The sequence below is a fragment of the Siphateles boraxobius genome, unplaced genomic scaffold (assembly GCF_051911475.1).
Source record: "Siphateles boraxobius isolate OS27281-9 unplaced genomic scaffold, OSU_SipBor_1 13, whole genome shotgun sequence".
In the NCBI taxonomy this organism is placed as follows: domain Eukaryota; kingdom Metazoa; phylum Chordata; class Actinopteri; order Cypriniformes; family Leuciscidae; genus Siphateles; species Siphateles boraxobius.
Genome location: NW_027508733.1, coordinates 23,183,512 through 23,206,890, shown reverse-complemented (window position 1 = coordinate 23,206,890; position 23,379 = coordinate 23,183,512). Strand labels below are relative to the sequence as shown.

Genomic DNA, 23,379 nt, shown 5'->3' with positions numbered 1-23,379 from the left:
AGGTAGTAGTCCCTCAAACAGGAGCAAAGGCGAGAAATTTGGCCATCGAGAACGCAGCTCTATGTCGCCAGATTAGGGAGCTACAACAGCAGTTGGGAGTCCTCAAATTTCGCCAGCGTTTTGGGATAGATCGCCTGTCTGCATCAGACGAGGACGTGCGCTTTTATACCAGGTTTAAAATCAGTCTGATTAAATTGCCGACTACAGACCCGGGGGTTTTTGGTCGGGTTTAAGTCATTCCTCCTGATCTCCACTCAAGCCGTACCGCAGCATCAGCGGGGAATGTATGAAAGCTGACTTTGTTGTAACTTGACGAAACGGTACATAACGACACACAACAATAAAGTGCTGAGGCTGTCACCCTCTGAAAGGCAAGTCGCCCCTCTGAAATCCTAAAAACACTTATGAAATATTCTCTCTCTGGTAGGCTAATGGAACTCGGTCGCTGTTGTCTTTCGCTATCAGATCACCGGAAGTACTGGCCCACACACTCAAGCTCGAACGTCAACGGTAGTCATATTGTTCACGGAGCGAATGGGAAGTGTTTAGGGAAGTTCACGAGTGTGTACGCACCCTTGTTGGAGAAACAGGTTCCCTTAGATATACGTCACAATAGGAAAGGGAAAGACTATAGCAACTTCAATAAAAAATAAAAGAAAATAAGTTTTCAAAAAATATATTAGCCTAATAATTTACACACGTTCTATTCTTATAAATTGTTATTTCAGTCAAAAATGGCACCAGGACATATACAAAGCTGTGGTTATTTTTAATGTTCAAATACAGCACATTAAAAGATACGAATTCCGAAATGAACTTCTTTTATTTACAGCATCTCAAAGCTAACATGTGCCATCTTACAGCACAGACCCTAAAATGTGAAAAGTCATTATCCACAACATTGAGATAAAGCAATAAAATTATATACACAAAAAAAAAAAAAATATTTACAAAGCCAACAGGATACACTATTTTGATCAACAATGAAACACTTTGGCAACAAGTTTAAAACTTTTTTTTTCTTGCTGCAATATTTTCAAGGCACAAGGGCCAGAGCGTTAGCAAGCATCTGAATAGCGCAAAGAGGATCCACAATGTCCTTCATTTTGTCACGCCGTAGAACCCAGTCTGGAGCAAACCTGAGGGAAATCAAAAGATTGGAGGGATCAGCATCTTCCTTACAACACAAACTATGCCAAAAAACTTTACAGATAGCTGCATACCTGGCCACTGGTTTTGACTTCCGTGGGGTGGCTTGGAAGAGGAAACTTCCATTGAGAGACGAGTTCATTTTCTGTTTGACTTTGTTTCTCTCAGCATCCATTTTGCACTTTCGAAGTGTGAGTCGGCAGATGCTACGAATGCGATCTGAAACTTTGGGAAGCTTTCGGACGTCCTGTTTGAAAAAAGCATTCAAACAATAAAATGCATATTGAGCAAGCTTTCATGACAATTTTCATAAAATTTGCTAAAGGAATGGTCTAAGTTCAATACATGTTAAGCAGCACTTTTTTCAGCTTTTTTTTTTTTAACTGAGTAACGAGCTGAGCTTTAATTTTTGGAACCCATTTCCAATTTTTTTTAAAACTTTTGGTTTAAAAGGGAGATTTGGCTGCCATTTTTCCCTCTCATTTTTATTCTTTTAACTTACTTAACGTTTATCTGACTATTCTCAGTCTTCAGAGGGGTTTTGGAGCTTTTGAAATCCCCTCTTGTTATGCACCTTATTGCATGCGGAATTACGCTTTAATCTTCGGACTGCTGTTTTTATCTCTGAATAAAATCTGCTGGAATCAACCGTATGTTACACGGCCCAGGACTTAAGGCCCAGGACACATAACAGCAAAATTGCTGCTGGAGTGGATTCCCTCTGCAAGGCTTTAAGGTACACTGCTTACAAACATCTGAACCTAAAAAGTAACTATTATTTAGCAAATGACACCTCCGAACTTTGCCTAAATATAAGAATTTTGTGACCTATGCACTATATACACATCTCCACTCCTTCGATTCTGGCTTTTTAATTGTTCTCAATTGCCCTCTATGGGTGAGCGGGCCTTTTCTTCTTTTCCTCTAAAACTGTGTAATTCTCTTCCCTCTTAGATTAGACATGCTGAATCTTTTAGGGTTTTTAAATCTCTTAAAACAAATTGTTTTATAGCTAGCTTTTATGTGATTTGTATGTTGTTGTTTTTATTTGGCCTTTCCCTATTTCAATGTATTTTTATTTTAACTTTGTAAAGAGCTTTGAGATGCAACTTTTAAAGCCCCTATATATATAAAAAAAGATTATTATAATAATTATTATTAAGAAAACACCCACCATTGCTCTTCTTTCATCCTGGACCAAGAGAACCAAGAGAAAACAAGTTTTGGTGAAGATGCAGCCACCTTTTTCTGCAACCTTGTCTCCAGCTTTCTCCCGGTAAATCTGTAGAAGATCCAGGAGGGTTTCTACAGAGTTGTCCACATCATAAACTGCATCAATGGTTCTGTTGTACTGAAAAAAAAAAAATGGAAAAAAAAATATGAATTTTTTTGAGCAAATATTGCAATATGCAGTTAATAAATCAGCATATTAGGTAATTGATTCAAATTTGTAATTATTAATTAACAGCCCTAATTATGAGGCAACATACTTTTGATAGGTTGAGAAGAACTTGAATGGATAATGTGATGATCTCCATTGAAGGAACACTTCGGTTGCAGCTCCTTATCAAAGTGAAGATGGTGTGAGTCGCTCCACTTTCAACAAGACGTTCACAGCACTCTGGTGAAAGTCTGGTGGCAGTTTCTTTAACCATGAAGAGAGATAAGTTAGTTAACATTTTATGAAACAGCCTATCCATCTCCAATCTTTAAAAACCATGTCTTACCTAAATGTTTTAAGGCTGCAAGAATGTAAGCATAATTCTGAAGTCCAAGCAGATAGCTCAACGCTGTTGTAGTCTTGTTACACAGCTTGTCCTCTTCCTTCACCCTTCGATTTACGTCCCTGAGACGTCGCCTTATGGAAACGACTTTGCTCGTGTCATGATGTTTTCTTGAACAATGACCCCTCCAGAGTGCCTTAAAGCAGTTAATCACATTGCAAGAGTTCAAAACACTTTCATTGTATGGAAAAGACCAACATCGACGATGCCCAGTGTGGTCTAAAGAAAGTAAGTTAAACTAGTTCGGAAAAAACAGTAAATGATGAGTAAAATACAAAATGTTCCATTTTAAGTGACATTATCCCTTTAAATTACTAGTTTTTTTAAGTCATCCAATCTAGTAATACTAATCTAACAAAATATTCAATGTGTTATAAATTGAATATGCATTATGTATCAAGTCTTTTCTTTGTACACCATTTAATTTAAGACACCATACCTGTGCCTTCAATATTCCACGTTGTTGCTTTTCATTGCGACGTCTAAGAAGGAGCTTCCTGACTGCACACTGGATAGTACCGGCAGCCTGGTTGCGGCGATGTAACCAAGTTCTCACTGCCCTCTGGGTCTTGATGATGTCTTCTCGGTCTTTAAGATATCTCTTTCTCTGCAGCTTTGCCTTAAAACATTGCTAGAATGTTGGGGAGAGGAAGAGAAAATGCAGTTAAATTAATATTATTTATATTAGGCTAAATGTGAAATAAGCTAGTGGCTAACCTTCTATTGCATTATGTTAACTCTGAATAACAAATACAATTTACTTTTTTTAAAGCAATTTACCCAAGTTTATGATGCATTAAAACAGCAATAAAATGGTTAATGATGCATGCGTGATTCTTGGTCATGCTAAATCTTATTAGTGACTTTAAAACCAGTGGACATGTGGAGGATGCATATATTTTTGTGAGAAACGTCCTCCAGAGTATTATATAAGTTGCGTTGAAGGGGTAAATGTAATTTTAGCGTATTTTTTTTTGTTGAAAAATGTGTTTTATTGAAGGAATTACATGCGTTTGTTCCAGTCAATAGGGGCTTTCGCACCGGAGGAACCTTTACATAGTTCCAAGAAATAATGGTGGAAGTACCCGCTTTTTGCGTGTTCGCACCACAGGAACTGGGAACGATTTTAGTTCTGGAAACACCTTTAGGGGAACTAAATTAGCTACTACTTCAGAGTAGGGTCCAACCCGGCACAACAGGAACTACCAGTGACATAAGTGTACACTGATTGGCCAAATGCATGCAAAACACTGGCACCCACCATTTTTTAAAAAAAAGCCCCAATGTCATCAAGAAATTGTTTCCTTTTAACATGTAGAGGAATTAATGTACCTGGATGTATAGGACCGAAGAGATTTTCTTCTTGGCTGATGTAAGAGCCCAGTGCGCTCGCACAGCTCTCTGAATCCTTACTGCGCAGAGATGATGGTAAACGGCAGCTGTGAAACGATGGCGTTTTGCAGCACAAGCCATTTCTTTTACCTATAAGGGGAACAAGTTAATACTCAAACTTTTAACAAATTCACTCCACCTCAATTGATACAAGAAACTTTGAATCATGGATGGGCATTAAGTAATCTACTCCAAGTAGCTGGTTGCAGAACAAATACTACAATAGTCAATTACTTGCGCACAACCTTAGTAATAACATTACTCGTACATATAATGTCAACTTACCCGTTGTCTTGCAAGCCAACCACGCCACAAAGCTTGAAGATAAACAGCGGCATTGTGTCGTCGTCTTAAATTTTCTTCCTCGACTCTGGCGAGCTGCAAGACTCGGAAACGCCGCTGTAGAATTAAGACAGCAGCTCTCTGTTGGTGATACCGTCGTCTTTGGGTAAAGCCTCTGAAAGCTGATTGTATCTTCACAGCAGCTGTTATTTGCTGTGAAAAATAATAGACTGAAGGCTTAGTGATGAGTTGGTAGACAACATTTTTTATGTTGAGATACTGTTGTGAAATATAATTGTCTCTATAGCTTCAGTGGTTCTTTGGCAGTCAAAGTAAAAATTAAACAGGGCAATTGACCCACAAGAAAAAAGAAAAAAAAAAGACCAGTCAATGCCAAACAGACCAAACGAAATGCTTGGCAACAAGCAAAATTACACAGTATAATGTCAACAATCCCCGATTAAACAAATGGACTTTGAAAATGGTTTCCCTGAAATGTTATACTTACAAATGGTAAACTTTAGTTAGTGTGTATTTACTGAGCGATCTCAACATTGCACAATTCTATTTTGCTTACCGGAATTTACACAAACTGGTGGCAAAACAGTTCTCCTAAATCAAAACTTAACTTTTATGTAATGCTGCATCCCACAACTAAGTGTCAGTATAAATCAAACTTGACTGCCATTGTGACCAAAGAGATATATTGCACCCTTAAGGACAGAAACATTTATTATATAGGAATGGGTAATGTTTATTCCCAGAAAGAGGGAAGTTACCTTTTGAAGGGAATCTCTCACTCTCTGACCTCTCCATAACGCCTGGATGTATATAACAGATTTTCTAAACCTCAGGAAGTCAACACGCTGTTCTCTGGCAATCAGAGTTTCCCTCCATCTTTTTTGAATGACTTTGACACTGTGCTGAACTGCAAGAAATCTTGAAAGGGAGGACAAATAGTCATGTTGTGACTCCTTGTGACACAATTTAAAAGCAAAAGCGAATAATAAAAGGTCCTTTAATGTTATACCTTGCACGTTGACGTCTTGCTTGAATACATTGTCTAATTGTTGCAATAGCAGCTTGTTTCAAGATGTAGTTTCGTCTAGCTAGGCATCCTCGGAACCAGGACTGAATTTTCAGGGCAGCTTGTGTTTGCAAGGCACGTCGCCTTGTTTGATAAGCCCGAAATGCTTTCTGATGACAGACCAAACATGAAAATCAAATATAAACACTTAAAGCAGAAGCAGGGTTTTTGCAAGACCAGGGTAACAGGGAAAATTTTCAGAGAGGGGGGGTTAAAGTATAATCAAATGTAACTTTAGAGTTGTAGCATGCTTACTTGTATCACAACAGCAGACTTTCGCAGCTGAAGAAACTGTGCACGCTCTCTCTGGCAAAGATGGAAACCTCTGTAATGCTTCTGTATAACCAAAACAGATTCCTTGAGTTGCTGAAACCTGCGTCTCTCAATCATCCCTCGATAATGAGCCTGTTTGAGGGCAAGAAATAAAAAGCCTTCTGATCACTTCAGTTGAATTTCCAGAGTGAATCAAGTTGAAATAAAGGACAAGACAGAATACAACTGCATAGTGATTACCTGAATTGTAATGGCACTTGCCCTCAATCTCTGAAATCTTCTGTACTCAATGTGTCCACGTACTCTGGCCTGAAGCATCTTTATATTTTGGAGAGTCTTCAGGTAACTGCACCTCTGTTCAATAGTTGCCCTATGAGCTCTGTAACGCTTTTGGAGAATAAATGCTGCAGCCTGCAATCTGCGGTATCTTCTTTGGGCCACAAACATTCTGTAATGAGCTTGCAATTTCAGGACACTTGAGCGGAGTGTCACGTAGTGCTTGCGGTGCACGTGCATGTGCATCAAAGACTGAATCTTGATCGCAGCTCTTCGTCTTTTTGAAAGCCTCCTTGCCAGCATTCCTCGCAAGGCAGATTGCAAGGTAAGCGTAGCTTGCCTAAGAGCAACAAAACTATTACGATCTTTCTGGACCAGTTTACGTGATCTGTACCACTTCTGGATGAGCGTTGCGCTTGCTTGCAACCTAGCATGCTGAACTCTGGCACAATGGCCTCTGTATGCAGACTGAATACCAATTGCTGCAGCCTTTGCTTTCAAGAAATGCTGTCTTTGGATAGACATCCTGAGGTAGGACTGGATGGTTCTTGCAGCTTTGGTCCGTTTGGCCAATTCTCTTCCCTTCATCCCTCTGAAAGACTTCTGCAGGCTTACAGCAGCATTCCTCACCTGCTGGTATCTATTCAAATGCTCATCTCGAAGTTTCAAAGCTCTGTACCTCTGCTGGAGAACCCTGGCTGCCCAGCACTGTCTCTTAAAAGCTGACCTTTGCTGGTACATGCGGAAACCAGCCTGTATGATGATAGACGCTTCTTGTTTTTCAGCTAAATGTCTCCTGAAAGAGTGTCCTCGAAAAGCTGCTTGAATGACTACAGCAGACTTTCTCAAACGTAGATAGCAAGCCCGATCTGTTCTAGCCTGGATGTATGATCTGAAATAGCTCTGGATAATGATAGCTGACAGCCTCATGGCCTGGTACTTAACCATTTCTTTGTGGCTTCTAAAATAAGACTGAATCAAGACAGCTGCTTGACGCTGTAGTAGTAGTTTCCTCCGTACTTTAAGGCCTCTATAACATGCTTGCAGAACAAGTGCACCTTGACGCATTTCAAGAAAGCTCTTTCTCTGCTGTTTCGCTGCATTAACGGCACGATACCTTTGCTGAATGGCAATGGCAGCGCATTTCATGGCTAAATACCTCTTACGAGCACTATAAACTCTGAAGGTCGTCTGAACAGTGGTGGCAGCCTGATGCATTTGCTTCAATGTCTGTCTGGACTTCATGCCACGATAGGCTGCTTGCAGAATCAAAGCAGCATTCTTCTGTTTCTGTAGTGCTGCCATCTCTTGCTTCATCATTTTGTTAGCTCTAAAATGTTGCTGAACAGTACAGACTGCCCAACGAAGTCGCTGGAAGCGCAACTTGAAGATGTGCTTTCTCACATGGGACTGAATGATTGTTGCAGCTTCTTGCTCTCTCTGGATCTGTCGCCGGACCTGCATTCCCCTGAAAGCTGCCTGGATTGCAACAACAGCCTGGCGTTTAGCAAAATAATCTCTCCGAACACGTCTCGCGATCAAAATGGATCGATAATGTCGTTGACAGAATTCTACAGCGGCTCGGATGGACAAAAAGTGTTTCCTTTGTTTGTAGGTAAGGTACTTCCTTTGAATGACTGTGGAAGCGAAATGCATTCTAGCGATATCACGGCGTGCACGATTTCCTCTGTAAATAGCCTGAATAGATGTTGCGCTACGCCGCAGTTTTAAAAAGTTCTCTCTTGCCTCTTTTCTCAGTAAATGGCCCCTGTATTGCCTTTGTATGACCAATGAAGCCAGTTTCATAGCTTTGAATGGCACTCTAGTTCTGTACATTTTGTACATTGCCTGAATCAAGGTGGCCGCTTCATGCTTTCTATTGATTTCTTTCCTTAGTCTCATCCCTCGGTACACAGACTGCAAAGTGATGGCAGCTGCTCGCAAGGAGCAATATCTTTTACGTTGTTCCCTTGCACTTACAATTGCTCTGTACTGTTGCTGAATACAGATCGTGGCATTTCTGAGAGCAAGGTAATTACGACGTTGCTTGTACGCTCTATACGTCTTCTGGATAATTTTCGCAGATTTGTGCCTTTCTGCAATCTCCTTTCTTACCATCATTCCATGGAAAGCTGACTGGATACATATGGCAGCTGTTTTTATGGCTCCATATTGCTTCATGACAGCATTTTTAGTCATCATTGCCCTGAATCGCCGCTGTAAAACTGATGCGGCCCACTGTTGTTTCTGGTACTTTTTGAGTTGGGAATGTCCACGGAAATGTGCCTGAATCACTGTTGCAGCTTGGTGCGATTTTCGTAAGTAGTTGCGAACTTTCATTCCCCTGAATGCTGACTGAATAACTACAGCAGCATTTTTCATTTGCAAATAAGTAGCTTGAATGCATTTGCCAACTTTGTAGGCTCTGTATTGCTGCTGTATGATGATAGCTGCATACTTCGCAGCAACAAAGGCAATACGTACTTTATGCATTCGAATTTGAGCTTGAATTATAGTAGCGGCTTGATGCTCTCGTCTCAGATTTTCCCTCACTTTGGTCCCCCGATATATGGCCTGTAGAGTTATAGTCACCTGCCTCAAATGGACGTAATGGCTTCTTTGCAACCGTCCAAGTACAAAAGCCCGATGGCGTTGCTGAATGACAACAGCAGCATGTTTTTGAGCTAAAAACTGCTGGCGGCAACTATGTGCTCTTATCACAGACTGAATCAAAGTTGCTGCTTTGTTTTTCTTCTGCAGTTCTTCCCTTACTCTCTTGCCACGATAAGCACTCTGTAGCACAATGGCTGCTCTTTTAAATCCAGTGTATTCCAAGTACACTTTCTGTCCATCTCTGAAGGCTCTGTACCATCTTTGAATGACTATGACAGCCCGTTTTGTTTCCAAAAAACGTGTCTGTGCCGCATATCTACGATAGTTTGACTGAATGATTGTGGCAAATCTGTGGAGTTGACTGATCTTCTTCCGCTCAGCTCGCCCTCGCCACATGGCTTGAACTGTCACTGAAGCGGATTTAAGAGCCATATACTCTTGTCGTAACTTTTCTCCAAAAGCATTAGCTCTGTATCTCTGTTGCAGAACAATGGCTGATCTTTTCAAACACAAAAAGTGCCTTTGAGCCATAAACCGCCTGAAAGCAGTTTGAATCAGAAGTGCAGCTTGGTGGCGATGAGCCATAGATCTACGGACCTTCCATCCACGGAATGCTGCTTGTAGAGCAAGAACTGCCGATTTAATCTCAAAAAACCTCTTCTGATCTGCTTTCCTTTGCATGCAGGCTCGGAACCACCTCTGAATCAAGACTGCGTTTCGCTCCATTTTAGATATCTGTTGTCTGACAAGGTAGGCCCTGAATGCACTCTGAATGACAATTGAAGCATCGTGCCTTTTCTTTAAAGCCTGAAACTTGCATCTTTGAATGTGACCTCGGAACCATGCTTGAACACAGACTGCTTTCCTTTTCATATCCAGGTACTGGGTTTTACAACGCTGCATTCTGTACCATGCTTGAATGCGCAAGGCTGCAGTGTTTTTTTCCAGAACTTTTTTTGTATGCCACTTCCGTAAAGCTGCTTGGATAACACAAGCAGCACTGTTTTTCTTCAGGAGACTTTGAACCCTCCAAGCTTTGTATGTTTTCTGTGTGAAGACAAGAAAATGCAAATTAAGATTAGAAGAATAACCATAATTATATACTAATAATTGGAGGTGGGGGATATGGCAAAAATATCATATTAGGATTCTTTTCAGGAAAATCATGATTCAGGATTTTATCACGATTGTTTTTCATGTTGGTTTTCCTATTTTGCAAGTTTCCAAGCTAATGTCCCTATTTTAAGAACAAAGCCTTACAAGCTGAAAAAATATAAAATAAAAAAGAATGGCAGACATTTAGGCTAAAGTGGCGAAGATAAAAATCTTATTTTATTAAAAATTTATTTTACATATACACAACATAATATACAAATTAAATAAACAGTGCTTTATTTTTTCAGCCACAGTAGGCGTTTTAACAGTAGCATTCAAGAATAATGCTAATAACACACTACATATTATACAAGATGAGCAAAAGTACTTACGGCATAATCCTGAACATACCTGAATAACAGTTGCAGCTGCATTTTGAAGAGCAAAATATCTCTCTTTTTTCAGCACTCTCAATTTTTCCCGTCCACTGTATCCTCTCCAGAATGTTTGGATCTTGATGGCTGCCTTATTCTGTCGTATCATTCTTCTTCTCAAGATGAACTTCCGCACAATGGCTTGGATTTTAGTGGCAGCCAGGTTTTTTTGCTGTGCATGAAGACCATAATCAATTTAAGGGAAAAAATATATAATATAAGCATATCAAAGTTCCAAGCAGCTTGACTTGGTAGATAATTTATACTATTACCTGAATAAGCTTAATGTCCTTCTGTAACTTGTATCTCCGCCATGCACCCTGGATGACTCGGGCTGCTCTTGTTTCTTTGCGGAGATCCAAAAGACGGGCACAAAGGAAGGAGAGGTAACATGTGACAACCTGGGAGGGAGTGGATAAGCAAAATCAGTTGCATTAAATATAAATTAATATGGAAGGTATTTCTACTCAACCTCGAAGTTTAATCGACTAGTACGTTTTGCTGATAACCTAACAAGCTAAATGTTAAAAGACTGCCATCTCGATTCAAACACCCGTGCGATTTTATTCCTAAATGACAACAATTCAGATATGGGTATTAAACTTTTGACAAGTACAATCACATCGGATCATTCAAATCTACGTTGGCACTGCAGCTGAGCCAGAGAGAGCGTTTGTCATGTATAGGTGTGAAACAACTTCACAAAAAGTATTTTCCACCACCACACAGTATCCTTATTTCTGTGTTTAAAAAAAGTACTGGGATAAAAGCTTATAGTTCGGATCTAAACAATGATGTCCATGGTAGTGATCAAAATAAAAATAAATCACCTTTGAAAGTAACTTGACACTTCTAATAAAGATTGTATCGATTACATTGTTACACCAGTAGGTGGCAACAATTTACTTAATTTTAATTGTCTTTTAATGATTAATTCAAGAGTCCTTCAAAAACACGGATTCTCATTGAATCATTAATTCAAACCGAATTTTAATAATAATTAAAATTAAATAGACTGCAGTAATGAACATTTTTTCAGCACCTCTAGTAAATTACTTTTGTTTCTCAATTTATCTAGAATGCAGATCTAGTGGACAGGGATAAAATGTTTTTACCTTTTCATTCGGAATAGTGTTGGACATATCCTCTGGATTTATCATAGCAGGCACCCCTCCAAGATATGACACGGCAGTGTTCACCAAATGAAAGTTATATCTCTCATTCTCAAGCAGCTCTCTGAAGTCCACTGACACGGATTCTGAACCTAAGGCAAAAAATAAACAGTTCTAAGACATGTACAGTGATAAACTGTACAAACTACCAAACTATTGTAGGAATAGTTCACCTAAAAGTAATAATTATGTGATTTGCTTCAGAAAAAAAGAAAAAAGTACCAGTTTGTATTTTGGGCAAATTTTCGAAAGAGCAGTCCGAGTCACTTGAGGAGTTATTGAGCTCCAGTCTGCCGCGATGGCCACATTCTATGGTCTGCGTTGTTCTCTGTTGTATCTCCTCTGCAGGAAGATGAGCAGGATGGTAATGATGAATGAGGTAGCACAGGATACGACCATCTGAGAATGACACTGTGAAGTTTTCAGCCTGCAAAAATAATGGAGGAGAGATATAGTTCAAACAAGGATTCTTTGCAGGTTATCGTACAAACGTTTTCAGGAGAATTATTACACCTTTCTCAGCCATACTTGATTCCAAAAAGACAAAATATGGGTTTGGAACAACATAACAGTGAATACATGAGCAAACAATTTCTATAATGTGACTTACCTTTAAATTGTAGAACTCAGAAACAGCATTGACCCAGTCGAGAAGAAGTGTCACCTTCTGGCTGGGATGTTCAAATGCTTGTCTCGCCTTCATTCTTGACACTGCAACACCTTTGTTCGCCATTATTGAAGCCAGTTTCTGTTTCGTTCTCCAGGTTTTCCTGAGGAAACTGATTTCCTCTTTGAGCTGATTCTCATCAAGTAGCACTTCCACCTATGACAAAAGTATAATATTTAAGGAAATACACATTCAACTTCAGAAGATAAACATGAGTATCAGTTATCCTAATAATTTATCCAAAAAAAATGGTGCTAGACAATATGATGGTAAACAACCCAGGTCAGTACCTGGAAGGCAAATATGATTTTCCACAGGAGGTTTAGGGTCTTTTCTCTGTGTCCATCCACAATGTCTCTGGAGTCAATGTTCGCTCCTTCACGTAAACGAGGGTAAATTCAGTGCCTTGTCCAGATTATGAAGTGTTTTATAAAGAATTACTAGACAATTATCATCAAGGAACAGAGATTAATCACTCACCATTTTCATCTTTAAGGTCAACACCTTTGTCTTTCAGAACCTGCAGTGCAACATCAACATTGTGCACTTTCTGCAGGCGGCTAATAGCAGGTATCCGCAACTTTCTAGATAAAGTCCAGTCCAGAATAAAGAGCTCCATGACGCGCCTGAAAATGAATAAAGAAACATTAGGTCAAGATATATTGTATAACATGGGAATTTGGAAGTTTTTTTTTTATAAATATATATAAGTCAATTCTAAACATTGGATAGGATCACAACAGCTGTGACACTTTATTCTGATTAATGAACAATAAACATGCAAAAATGAATTTTTATGAATCAAACATACACCAAACGAATGCCACATCTCAGGTCAACAGCAAGATTCTTCACAGCAAAGTTGAACTCATCCAGAGGAGTCTGAACATGGGATACAGCTAGGCCCAAGTGGCTGAGGTGCCGTGACAAAATGCCTTCACCACTGAGGAAGTCTCGTGAGAACGCCAGTAGCAGATCTTTGCTTGACTACAGAGGAATCAAAAATACAGCATGATCATATCCATGTTTAATATTGGCCAAAAACATTCTAAATGTCCACTTAATCTTTGGCCACTTTTTTACAATAGAAATGCTACAGCCACTGTAATATCTTAAACAAGAACATGTGGAAATCAAAACATGCAAACTCAGAGCGAGAGTTTATACTTTTATCTTGAAATTCAAAACATAACAATGTATTCCCCTGTTAATGTTGGTTTATAAATGATAGCACTATTTTATGACTTCTTTATTCTTTAAATATATGTGCAGCCTTAGAAAACGATCTAATAATGCAGTTCATGGATACTCGCCCATGGAATGCGCCACTTCTGGAACTTATTTTAACCCGATATTGAATTGTGACAGCCCAACATTAATCATCATATAATGACTGTCACTTCAGTTTTACTTTGAGTATGAATTATCATATGCAGTAAAAGAGAGAACAATATAATGCACGCACTGTAAAAGGTTTTGCTACAAACTCAACTCATGCTGATATCATGAGACACCACACACCTTAAATTCAGCATCCATGCAGAACAAACAAGGATCATGTTCGATCAGTCTGGACTCTTTGGCTTTATCCAGAAAGCAGACCAGCAGTATTAGTTTCTTTAGAGTGAAGCAGGAGAGTGCTTCCTGATGGCCTGATGAAGTATACATTTTTTTTTAAAAAGACGTGTTATAAAAGATACTATTTACAACAATAACAAAACAAAAGTAAAAAAAAACCTTAATGAAATTAAATTACCATCTTTGTACAAATTGGGCACTTTAGCATGCCTGAAAGCAGCGGCTATGTCTGGGCTCCACAGCAGACGCCCAAGAATAAACATGGCCAGTCCCATGACATCACTGTTGCTTTCAAGTGGTATTAGCTCTCCATAGATTGTCTGAAACAAGGCATGTGCAAAAGATGCGGCATACATGAAATCAAAATATAGCTAATGGCTTAAAAATTTGATATTTTCAGCAAACAAATTAAAATTATGCTTTCACAAACAAAAAATAAATACCTCAAGTCCGATTCTTAGCCAAAGTGGATTGTATGATACCAGCCAGTTAAGAACTTTCTGACGCTCACCTGAGAAATGAAAATAAAAGGTGAAAAATAAGATAAACAAGGAAGAAACTTAAGCCCACTAAAACATTAAAAATATTTTAACATAAGTGTGACACCAGCTGTAAAGAACCCCAAAAGAAAAAAATAATAATAAAAATACATAATATATTATAACATTCAAAAGGGTCAGTAAGATTTTAATTGATACTTTTACTCAGCAAGGACAGATTGATCAAAAGTGACGAAGTAATAAAACAAAAGATTTCTATTTAAAACAAATGATGTTCTATTAAACTTTCTTTTTAAAGAATCCTGAAAGACTAATAGTTGGACTATAGTTGGGCAAAGTGAAAAAAAAAAGGTTGAGAACCACTGTGATAAGTTATCATCTTGGCTCACTCGGGGTACAGGTGCTCTTAACTGCAGTGATGGACAGAGCCTTTCATCATTCGACTGTTTGGATTTCATGCGATTTCTCATTGTGGTGGTGATATTAATTAATTAATCTGATCACAAGTAATTCCAAACTTCATGAGGCAGACGACGACATTGTGATCAAATACAATCAACTTGTTAACACGTTCCAGAGCGCCACCCAGTGCATTAAATAAAAAATGAGCTTTAGTGCTTAGGATTTATAGTGGATTCACAGCATTTACGGCCAGCAAAGCAACGTAGTAAAATTCGAATAGTATTTTTATTTTTTCGAATAATAATTACAGATCAAATATTCAACTTTTCGTGCACACCCCTATCTCATACCTATGTCCTTCCAGAGATGCCTGTCCTTTCGCACAAGGAGCCTCTTGGCTTCTACTTCCAGCTCCAGTCTCTGGATGGCCTTCACCATGGTATCTGACGTAAACAGCTTGCAAGCTGCTCGCCGAAGGCGGTTTAGCCGTTGACGGGCTGTGTAGGTTCTAAAAGACAACTCTTCTTTTGTTGGTGCTTTTGGTATGTTGAATTTTTCATTTCCCATAGTCAACGACAAGGCATTCACTAATAAGAAACAGTAAGAGAAAGCAGTTACAAGATTGCAGCTGAAACTAATTTTAAAATGACAATGCAAAACTCAAAGGATACGAAAACAAAAGCACCCACCTTTGGTAACTTCAGTTGCAACTTTGAAGTCATCAGGAGTCAGAACATAATTCATCCACCAGGTAAAGCCTCGCTCCTGCTTTTCAATCCATCGCTCATCATAAAACATGTTCTTTGCAGCAAATGGCATAGGATGCCTTGGTATGGCTGTCAAGAATGTACAACTTCAGCAACTATGCTACTTAAAAACAGAACAAAAATGATATGAATGCAGTGAAAACATACCCGTCTGTGTCGGCTTCATGAAGGTCAGTTTGGCCTGCGCCACAGCCACTATCCTCGCAGGCTTTCGAGTCGAACTGCTCAGTGACTTCACAGACTGTCCATCTACATCAGGGAAAGATTTCAAATGGTGTCATTGATTAACTTGTTCTACGTGTGTAGTATGACCAAATTATTTCAAGAATGTTTTATTACCTTTTTGACTTGTTTTTGATAAGGATTTCTTTGCTGGAGGTTTTGTGACCTTTCTGGAGCTTGGTGGAGCTTTACAGAAAAAGAGGTTTTATTTAAAACATTCTCAACTCGTAGAATGTCCCAAAATAATGTATACGAATAGATTATTCCCCTACATGTACGGTATGCATGATGAGTATAATTGACTTACCTATAGTTTTTCGTTGGCGTCCAGATGTGGACCTTGAAGTGAACGTTCTTTCTTGGCTTGGTTTCTTAAACTCTGTCGCATGTGCCAGGACATGGCGCTTTTTTGCTTGGACGTTTGACACATCTTCCGAGTGGCCTCGCAAAAACTCATCACTTTTCCTTTTTTTACTCTGCACTGATGTCCATGATTGTACAGGAAACTGGTCCTGAGAAAGACCTGGTTGCCCTTTTTCAGAGTCGTTTCCGGCGGCCAACTCCGGACCACTTGACGGACTGCTAATGCTACTAACAGAGGGCAAAACTTTAGGTCGCATGGGAGACATGGAGGACATAAGCTGTTCAGGAGGGGATCCATATGAGGTCAGCCTCACTTTTGCAGCCGGCATTGAACTTACGGGAAATTTGGACTCTAGTGCCACATCTGGACTTGAGTCTGAGCTAACGACAGGTAGTGTGGAGATGCTGTCAGGAGAACTTGTGTTAGATTCTGCATTACTAGGTTCTGAGAGCTCCATGGTCTTCTCCATGAGCCTACGCCTGGAGGTTTTCTTCTTACGCAAGCCTGGACTCTTGACAGAGGCTTCTGCTTTGCTTTTGGTCACTGTGGTAGAATTCACAGGAAACTCCTTGGGACCATCAAGAACAACGGTGTCATCAACTTTATTCGACTTGGTCACTGTGGCGGTGCTAAAAGGAAATGCCTTGAGCCTAAATATATCGTGATTTGATTCAACGCCCATGTCTTGGTTGGGTTTCACACAGAAAGTCAACCTTGGGTGAGCCACTTCAACTGGTGGAGAAATGACAGCAGTCGTTCTGAATGATGTTACTGGATTCGTTTTTTCAGACTCAAGCGAATCAGAAAAATCAAAGCTTGAGCAAGCATTAGGTGGGCTCACCACACACGATAGATCTGATCCTATAACATCCAGAGCATCTTTTACAGACAGAGAAGGTTTCTCCAGCTCTCGACTTTCATCTCGCACATTTTGTCCAATCACGGGAAGTGGACTCTGAAAGCATGGATTTCCAAACCTCTCTGGAGTGCTAGCAGGAGAGAGCGTTTTATTCAAAAGCCTTTTAATTTCTCTGCACTCTGGTTTACGTGAACAAGGGACATCCTTTTTACCAGGTGTTTCAAACAATCTCTCTGCTGGTACTAAGACAACCACTGGCGAGTTTCTTTGCAAATGCACATCATCAAAATTTTCTGTCACAAAAGCCGGTTTTGAAATCTCAGGAGTGGAGGATGGCGCATTCGCCCTAGTCCCACTGGAACCATTGGCAGACCGTTCGTGATTCAATGGCGACAATGGGTTGGAGGTTCTCTCTTTTCTGTATTGCAACTGGCGAGACACATGAAATGTCTTATTTGCAGCCTTTATTGGCATTGAAGCCACTTTCTTCCCTTTTGAGGGTGCCGGGACCCCCTTCTTGGATTTAATTGAATCCCATAGGGTTTTCTGGGAAAAATAAATGTAAAAAAAATTTGCATGTACTCAAACACACTAACATTTTTTTTAATAAAACATAGGCTATACAGTACTGGTTAAAAGTTTGGAAATATTATTTTTAATGTTGAACGAAGTCTCTTATGCACATCAAGGCTGCATTTATTCAATCAAAAATACAGAAAAAAAACAGTAATATTGTAAAATATTATTACAATTTAAAATAATTGTTTTCTATTTATTAAAATATAATATATTTCTGTGAGGCAAGGCTGAGTTTTCATCAGCCATTACTCAATTCTTCAGTGTCACATGATTCTTCAGAAATCATTCTAATATGCCGATTTATTATCAATCTTGGAAACAGTTGTGCTGCTTCATATTTTTTTAATAACCTGTGACACTTTTTTTCAGGATTCTTTGAAGACTAAAAAGTTAAAAAAGAACAGCATATTTTTTTTTATAGAAATCTTTTGTAACAATATACACTATCGTTTAAAAATAATCAATGAATCCTGAAAAAAAGTATCACAGGTTCAAAAGAAATATTAAGCCGCAAACTGTTTCCAACATCTATAATAACTGAGTACTAATCCAGCATATTAGAATGATTTCTGAAGGATCAAATGACACTGAAGACTACAGTACTGGCTGATGAAAATTCAGCTTTGCATCACAGAACTAAATTATATTTTAAAATAAATTGAAATAGAAGACTATTATTTTAAATTGTATTATTTCACATTGTTACGTTTTTTTTCTGTATTTTTGATAAAATAAATGCAGCCTTGATGAGCATAAGATACTTCTATCAAAAACATTACAAATAGTATTGTTTCCAAACTTTTGACTGGTTTTGTATAAACCCACACAAATTACCTTTTTCTTTTTTGGCGCCTCTGCTTTTCCAAGCAATATCGCTTGATGTTTGACAATACCATTTGCAACAAAGCTGAGGAGTTCTCGAACTCCACCTTCTTCCACTGGTGTCCAAGTAACCGTTAAAATAATGCTGTCCTCTGGCTGAAAAATAGAGAATGCACTTTTAACTTACTCTCATGCCGTTCCAAACATGGAAGAAATTCTTTGGTGGAGCAGCTCAAATGGAAATATTTAGCCAAATGTTCATGCAGCCCTTTTCTATACAATGAAAGTATAGGGACTGGCAGTCAAGCACAAAAAAAAAGAGACAAAAAGCAGCATAAAAAAAGGTCCATTTATATGATAGCTTTGTGTGAAGAACAAAATATTTTCCTAAGTCATAATCTTCTCTGCACAGATAAGATCCAACGTTACATTTGCACATATGTAAATAGTGTGTCAATATGTCAAATCAGGTTTCACATCCAATAACGCCAAATTTCGTTGTTCCTTTTGTGTTTTGTTATTAAATACAACAGACCAGTCTTGAATTTGCACAAATAGGCCTAGGCTATTGTGAATAAAGGCTTTAACTCAGTTCTGTTTTCCACAGAAAATGTGCTTCAAAAGATTAGGCTATAACTTACATTACTGAGTCATATAGCCTAACTTACAATACAGTCAGCTAGTTATGGTAACGTTAATTTTTTTCAGTTAAAAGCTTGACAGCTCAGTCCCGTGAACATCCTGCCAAACATCTAGTGTAACGTTGTGTGTGTGTGTGTGTGTGTGTGTGTGTGTGTGTGTGTGTGTGTGTGTGTGTGTTCTCCAAAGAATAAAGAAATGCAAACAGATTTGAGTTAATAAATGACTATTTTCATTTATTGGTGAACTATTCCTTTAGATACTGCAAATTATCCTTAAGCATTGCGCATGAGAAAATTCACGAAATGAATAAACCATGTAACGTTAACTTAAAGAACATGACTTATTCTCATAGCAGTCCTACGATGCAGTTATTTTACTTTACCATAACTTCAATATTCACCAAACTTCATTACCACATTTAACGTTAGTGCACAGATATTCTTCCAAAAATGTTGTCTAAGTTAGCTGGGGAGCTCACTAACGTTAACGTTAGATTTTGACACAAAGCTCGTTTACTCTTAACTTACCTGTATTGTAAAAGACGTCTGATCAACCGAAAAGCCTTTGGATGCTGAAATTTTCTCCACTATGACTGTCGTTGTTGCATCCTCGGTAGGATTTTCAATTCGTAAAGGCAGAGATTTTGATGATCCCAACTTGATCGTCCCAAATGACACGAAAGGGGACCTAGAAAACTGAAGCAAACTCAGCACAGGGATTGATGTGTTGTTTTCCTTGCCAGGTTTATCGCGACTACAATGCGAATCAAATGTTGGACTGAAGTCCAAACACTCCGCTTTCGCGATTTTAAAAGACATGTTTAACTCAACTAAATGCACGGCGATTCGATAAATCCATTGATGCTCACCACCAACAATAAATGCCGTTTAAAACCAGTGTGCCTAGTCGCACGTTTGAATTTGAGTACAGACCAGGCAGCCAATCAGATCGTTGGAGTGGATGGAATTGTCCAATCACTGGAACGAAAAGCAAACTCGAACCAATCAAAGCTCTAGGATTCCTTTAAAAATCCGTACACACGCCCACAATGCAGGAAGATGCTTCATGCACATTGCTGTGTTATTCAAACAGGATTTGACTTGCCATTTGTTGCATGTTCAAAGTCGATAGTGTAAAGACGCGAGCCTAACGTTACATGTTTTTTTTGCGCTTACGCCCTTGTTCACAGCATGTTTGAGAAATAAGATACTCAAAATGAAACAATTTCACTAGAATACAAACTTATTTGCAGCAGTTATTTTAGTGTTACAATATGTGGTCTGTTTACATTTTGTTTTACATTTTCCTTAGCTATAGAGATTTGTTTTATTTTTCGATTTATTTATTTTTCTAATATTTACCTATTTAACATTTAAACTAGAGATGTATTCTTACATATCGATTCATATGCAAATGTAGTCTATATAATGTAGTATGCATGTTATTATATTTATTTACTTTTTAGGAGTAACCTATGGAACTCCAATGTGAAATTTAATTTATTCTCGTTATTATATGAATTGCCCGTTTATTTATTTTTTTAACTATTCAAAAAGAATCTCAACAATTTCGTTCTAGTTTTCTAAATATTCAATGGTTTTTATATATAGTCCCAACATTCTTTCACACATTTTTTGAAAATTATGTTACAAACCACATAAAAGTATTGAAATTACAGATTCAACAACAACAACAAAATCACTTTATAGTAGCGGCTTGGAAGTCAAATGAACTGGGCGATTAAACACTAACTGGAAGGCAGTGTACATTCTTACCCATGAGTCCCGGCAGATGGCATGGTCTATTTTGCATTAAATTAACCTTAAGTGCTTTTTGAGAGAAGTCATTAGACTGAAGTATGGAAGGCCTTGATTGCAAGAGGGTACTGCGTAGTAGCATTTTGTCTGCTGTCGCATATTTAATATCCAATGTCATCATCACCTGCTGATTAATATTCAGACAGCATGCCTGATGGCCTCTGTCTCTGTTCAAGTCTTCACCAATCCCCAGAGGCCTCTTTGTATTGAGGATACAGAGAGTTGCTCCTCATTGGTGCGTATGCGTGCTAAGACACAGAGAGCCTCAAACAGACACACACACACACACACACACACGCACTAGAGGATGCTTGAGGAACACACCGTGATCATGTCAGCTTGCCTACTATCACAATGACATTTTACTATGGATATGGATCTTACGGTTTTGGGTTCGATGTGGCTCAGATTAGTTGTATGTGTCTTGTTTCTTCTGCAGTGGACAGAAAGTAAGTACTCCAGTCTGTTGCATTTATGCAGTAATGACGTCATTCTTAGTCCACTTGTTGAATGTTCTAGTGTCAAAGAGCAAAGATTTACTTATGTGAGATACTAAAACATTGTCCTGCAAATAATTTTAGAAACATTAAAACATTTTCTAAATAATTAAACAACATAGTGTTTTTTTATATACTAATATTTGTATTTAAATGTGTAGAAAGTCTTCTAAACACTTAATGATGGTTAATACTTTGAGTGTGTGTGTGTGTGTGTGTGTGTCTAATTTTCTCCTTATATGGATGAAAAAGACTACCCAGCGGCTTGATATTGTTCCCGTTTGCTTTTATACGGCTCCGCATGAGTGTGGTCAGAGGGATCGCAACCCTGGAAGCATCGGCCGCAGTGGCACTTAAGGACATAAAAGGCTGTGCATCAAAGACACTTAGAAACAGAGCTGTGCTTTTCATTTTCTAGATTCTGGTACATTTAAAAGGATTGTGATTTGCTTTCATCACATGCACTCACACACACAAAAAAAGGCCTGGGCATTTAAATTAGTGCATTTTTACTGTTTGTGTAACATTTGAGTTTGATACTTTATGTATGTAAACTGTATGTATCTTAGGAGGATTACAGAGCTCTGTTTAAATGAACATATGGTTTGACATCCTTGTGTTTTTGGGATAATACGTGTGGGCTCAAGTTGAGCGCTGGTCTAGACTTCCAATAAGCTGATTTTACAAAAATCCCCCATGCATGCAAAACGGCCAATTTGGGTCCCAAAACCAGCTGGCCAACAACTTGAAATATAGACGTTTGATTTCGAAGGTAGAAAAATTTAAGTTTAAAATGCTCTAAAGTTACTGACAGCTTAAATCCTAAAGACTTTTTGATGCAATAAAACTACAGCAAATTTCCTCTCTGGACCCTGAATGTAAGTGAGTGAGTGGCAATCCTGATAGTGACATTGCCAAATTACGCTCATGATTGCTTGTGCTATTAGCCTTTGTCTCAATGCACAAAAACATTGCAGACTGCAGGGTTTGAATGGGATTTCTAGACACCCCCTAAATGACTGACTTATGTCTATTGTCGGTTACCATAGCAACGCCTGCAAAAGGAAGGCTGGAAGTGTGGAATTGGTTGCTATGGGGACATCATTTGATGCTTTGTTGAGACTCCAAAGTTTGCGAACGTCCTTTTCGCAGTGAGCGCCGTGAATGGCGCTGACACAGAGGTTAAGCCGTTTTTTGGATAGATAACAGAGCATTGTTTCCTCTGGCATTTCTGAGAATGACCAGCTGAATACATAATGGAGGAGGCTTTTATATATGCGCTTTATCTAAAGCTGTGCAGGCCTTGCATTGTGTATATTGGACCAGTCAGGTATATGCACAAACTGACACTTTAAGCTGAAGTTTGTACATTTTTTCGATGTTAAAGTCCACATGAAATAAAACTTAAAGTGTTTAGGCTTTAAGTGACTATATTAGTCTTACTGTTATCTATAAGCTAGTGTGCTCCAAAACAATGATAACATTTGTAATTAGAATTAAGGCTGCAAGGTTAATAGCAATTTACATTAAATCGCACTTTAACCAATTTGGCTTATCGTGATTATGAAATTGCAAATGCTGCGATTATTTATGCGCAGCTTGTCAGTGACGAACAGCAGGAGTTAACTCTTCTCCATCTGAAAGCACTGTGAGTTTGAGTCACTTATAACGTGCATTTGAAAAAGCAACATCTTTCCAAACATTAAAAGCATTTATGAACCTCTTGTCCAACAAAAAACAACATTTAATAACATGCTTTTACTCCAAACTCACTTTATAATGACAGTTGAGCTTCCTTCTGTGAGATGATGTGGCTTCTTACACAAAATAAGGCATTCGTATGTTTATTAACTTAGCCATGTTTAATCAAAGCGTTTCAATCTTTTGTTTGTTCAGCTACAGTTAGTATGATTTCCTGGAATGATGCACGTTATCGCACTTCTGCGGCAGGGCATATTTGCTGTGTCTTCGTGAGAGCGCCCTCTGGCGTTCAGATGGAGCAGCATTTACTACCGATCAGCTGCACTGCATAGAGAGCGTTGAAATCAGCTCCGTAATACGCAATACGCACCCAACGGACGTCGTACTACCATAGAATGTAAAAAA

General features: G+C 38.7%; 2 protein-coding genes across 2 annotated transcripts in view; one reads left to right on the top strand and one right to left on the bottom strand.

The window, feature by feature from the left end:
* Positions 1-750: 750 nt before the first annotated feature.
* aspm (assembly factor for spindle microtubules) lies at positions 751-19,864 on the bottom strand. The gene is made up of 30 exons (XM_077226665.1): positions 19,487-19,864; positions 18,330-18,473; positions 16,001-17,462; positions 15,811-15,879; positions 15,619-15,720; positions 15,394-15,540; positions 15,055-15,291; positions 14,246-14,313; positions 13,981-14,122; positions 13,746-13,876; positions 13,036-13,211; positions 12,705-12,850; positions 12,515-12,600; positions 12,168-12,380; positions 11,780-11,984; positions 11,501-11,649; positions 10,658-10,786; positions 10,363-10,557; positions 6,208-9,903; positions 5,950-6,099; positions 5,638-5,804; positions 5,387-5,546; positions 4,611-4,820; positions 4,266-4,415; positions 3,373-3,564; positions 2,877-3,069; positions 2,640-2,794; positions 2,324-2,500; positions 1,224-1,396; positions 751-1,139 (listed from the first exon to the last, which is right to left on the bottom strand). Exons 1-30 carry the CDS (start codon positions 19,775-19,777, stop codon positions 1,037-1,039), a joined length of 9,618 nt encoding a protein of 3,205 aa, XP_077082780.1. The 5' UTR covers positions 19,778-19,864; the 3' UTR covers positions 751-1,036.
* Positions 19,865-21,033: 1,169 nt separating this feature from the next.
* The window catches only part of crb1 (crumbs cell polarity complex component 1), a 38,761-nt gene continuing 36,415 nt past the window's right edge, over positions 21,034-23,379 (top strand). The window contains exon 1 of the mRNA XM_077226662.1: positions 21,034-21,225. Within this exon, the coding sequence (XP_077082777.1) occupies positions 21,144-21,225 (82 nt within the window). The 5' untranslated portion in view covers positions 21,034-21,143. The remainder of the gene's footprint in view (positions 21,226-23,379) is intronic.

Bases quoted from the DNA above. Each gene is read 5' to 3' on its own strand.
- aspm (XM_077226665.1), bottom strand. From the start codon at position 19,777: ATGTCTTTTAAAATCGCGAAAGCGGAGTGTTTGGACTTCAGTCCAACA. The intron at 17,463-18,329 runs GTAATTTGTGTG...TATTTTTCCCAG, and splicing joins AGGCGCCAAAAAAGAAAAAG to AAAACCCTATGGGATTCAAT. The intron at 2,501-2,639 runs GTATGTTGCCTC...TTTTTTTTTCAG, and splicing joins TTCTTCTCAACCTATCAAAA to TACAACAGAACCATTGATGC.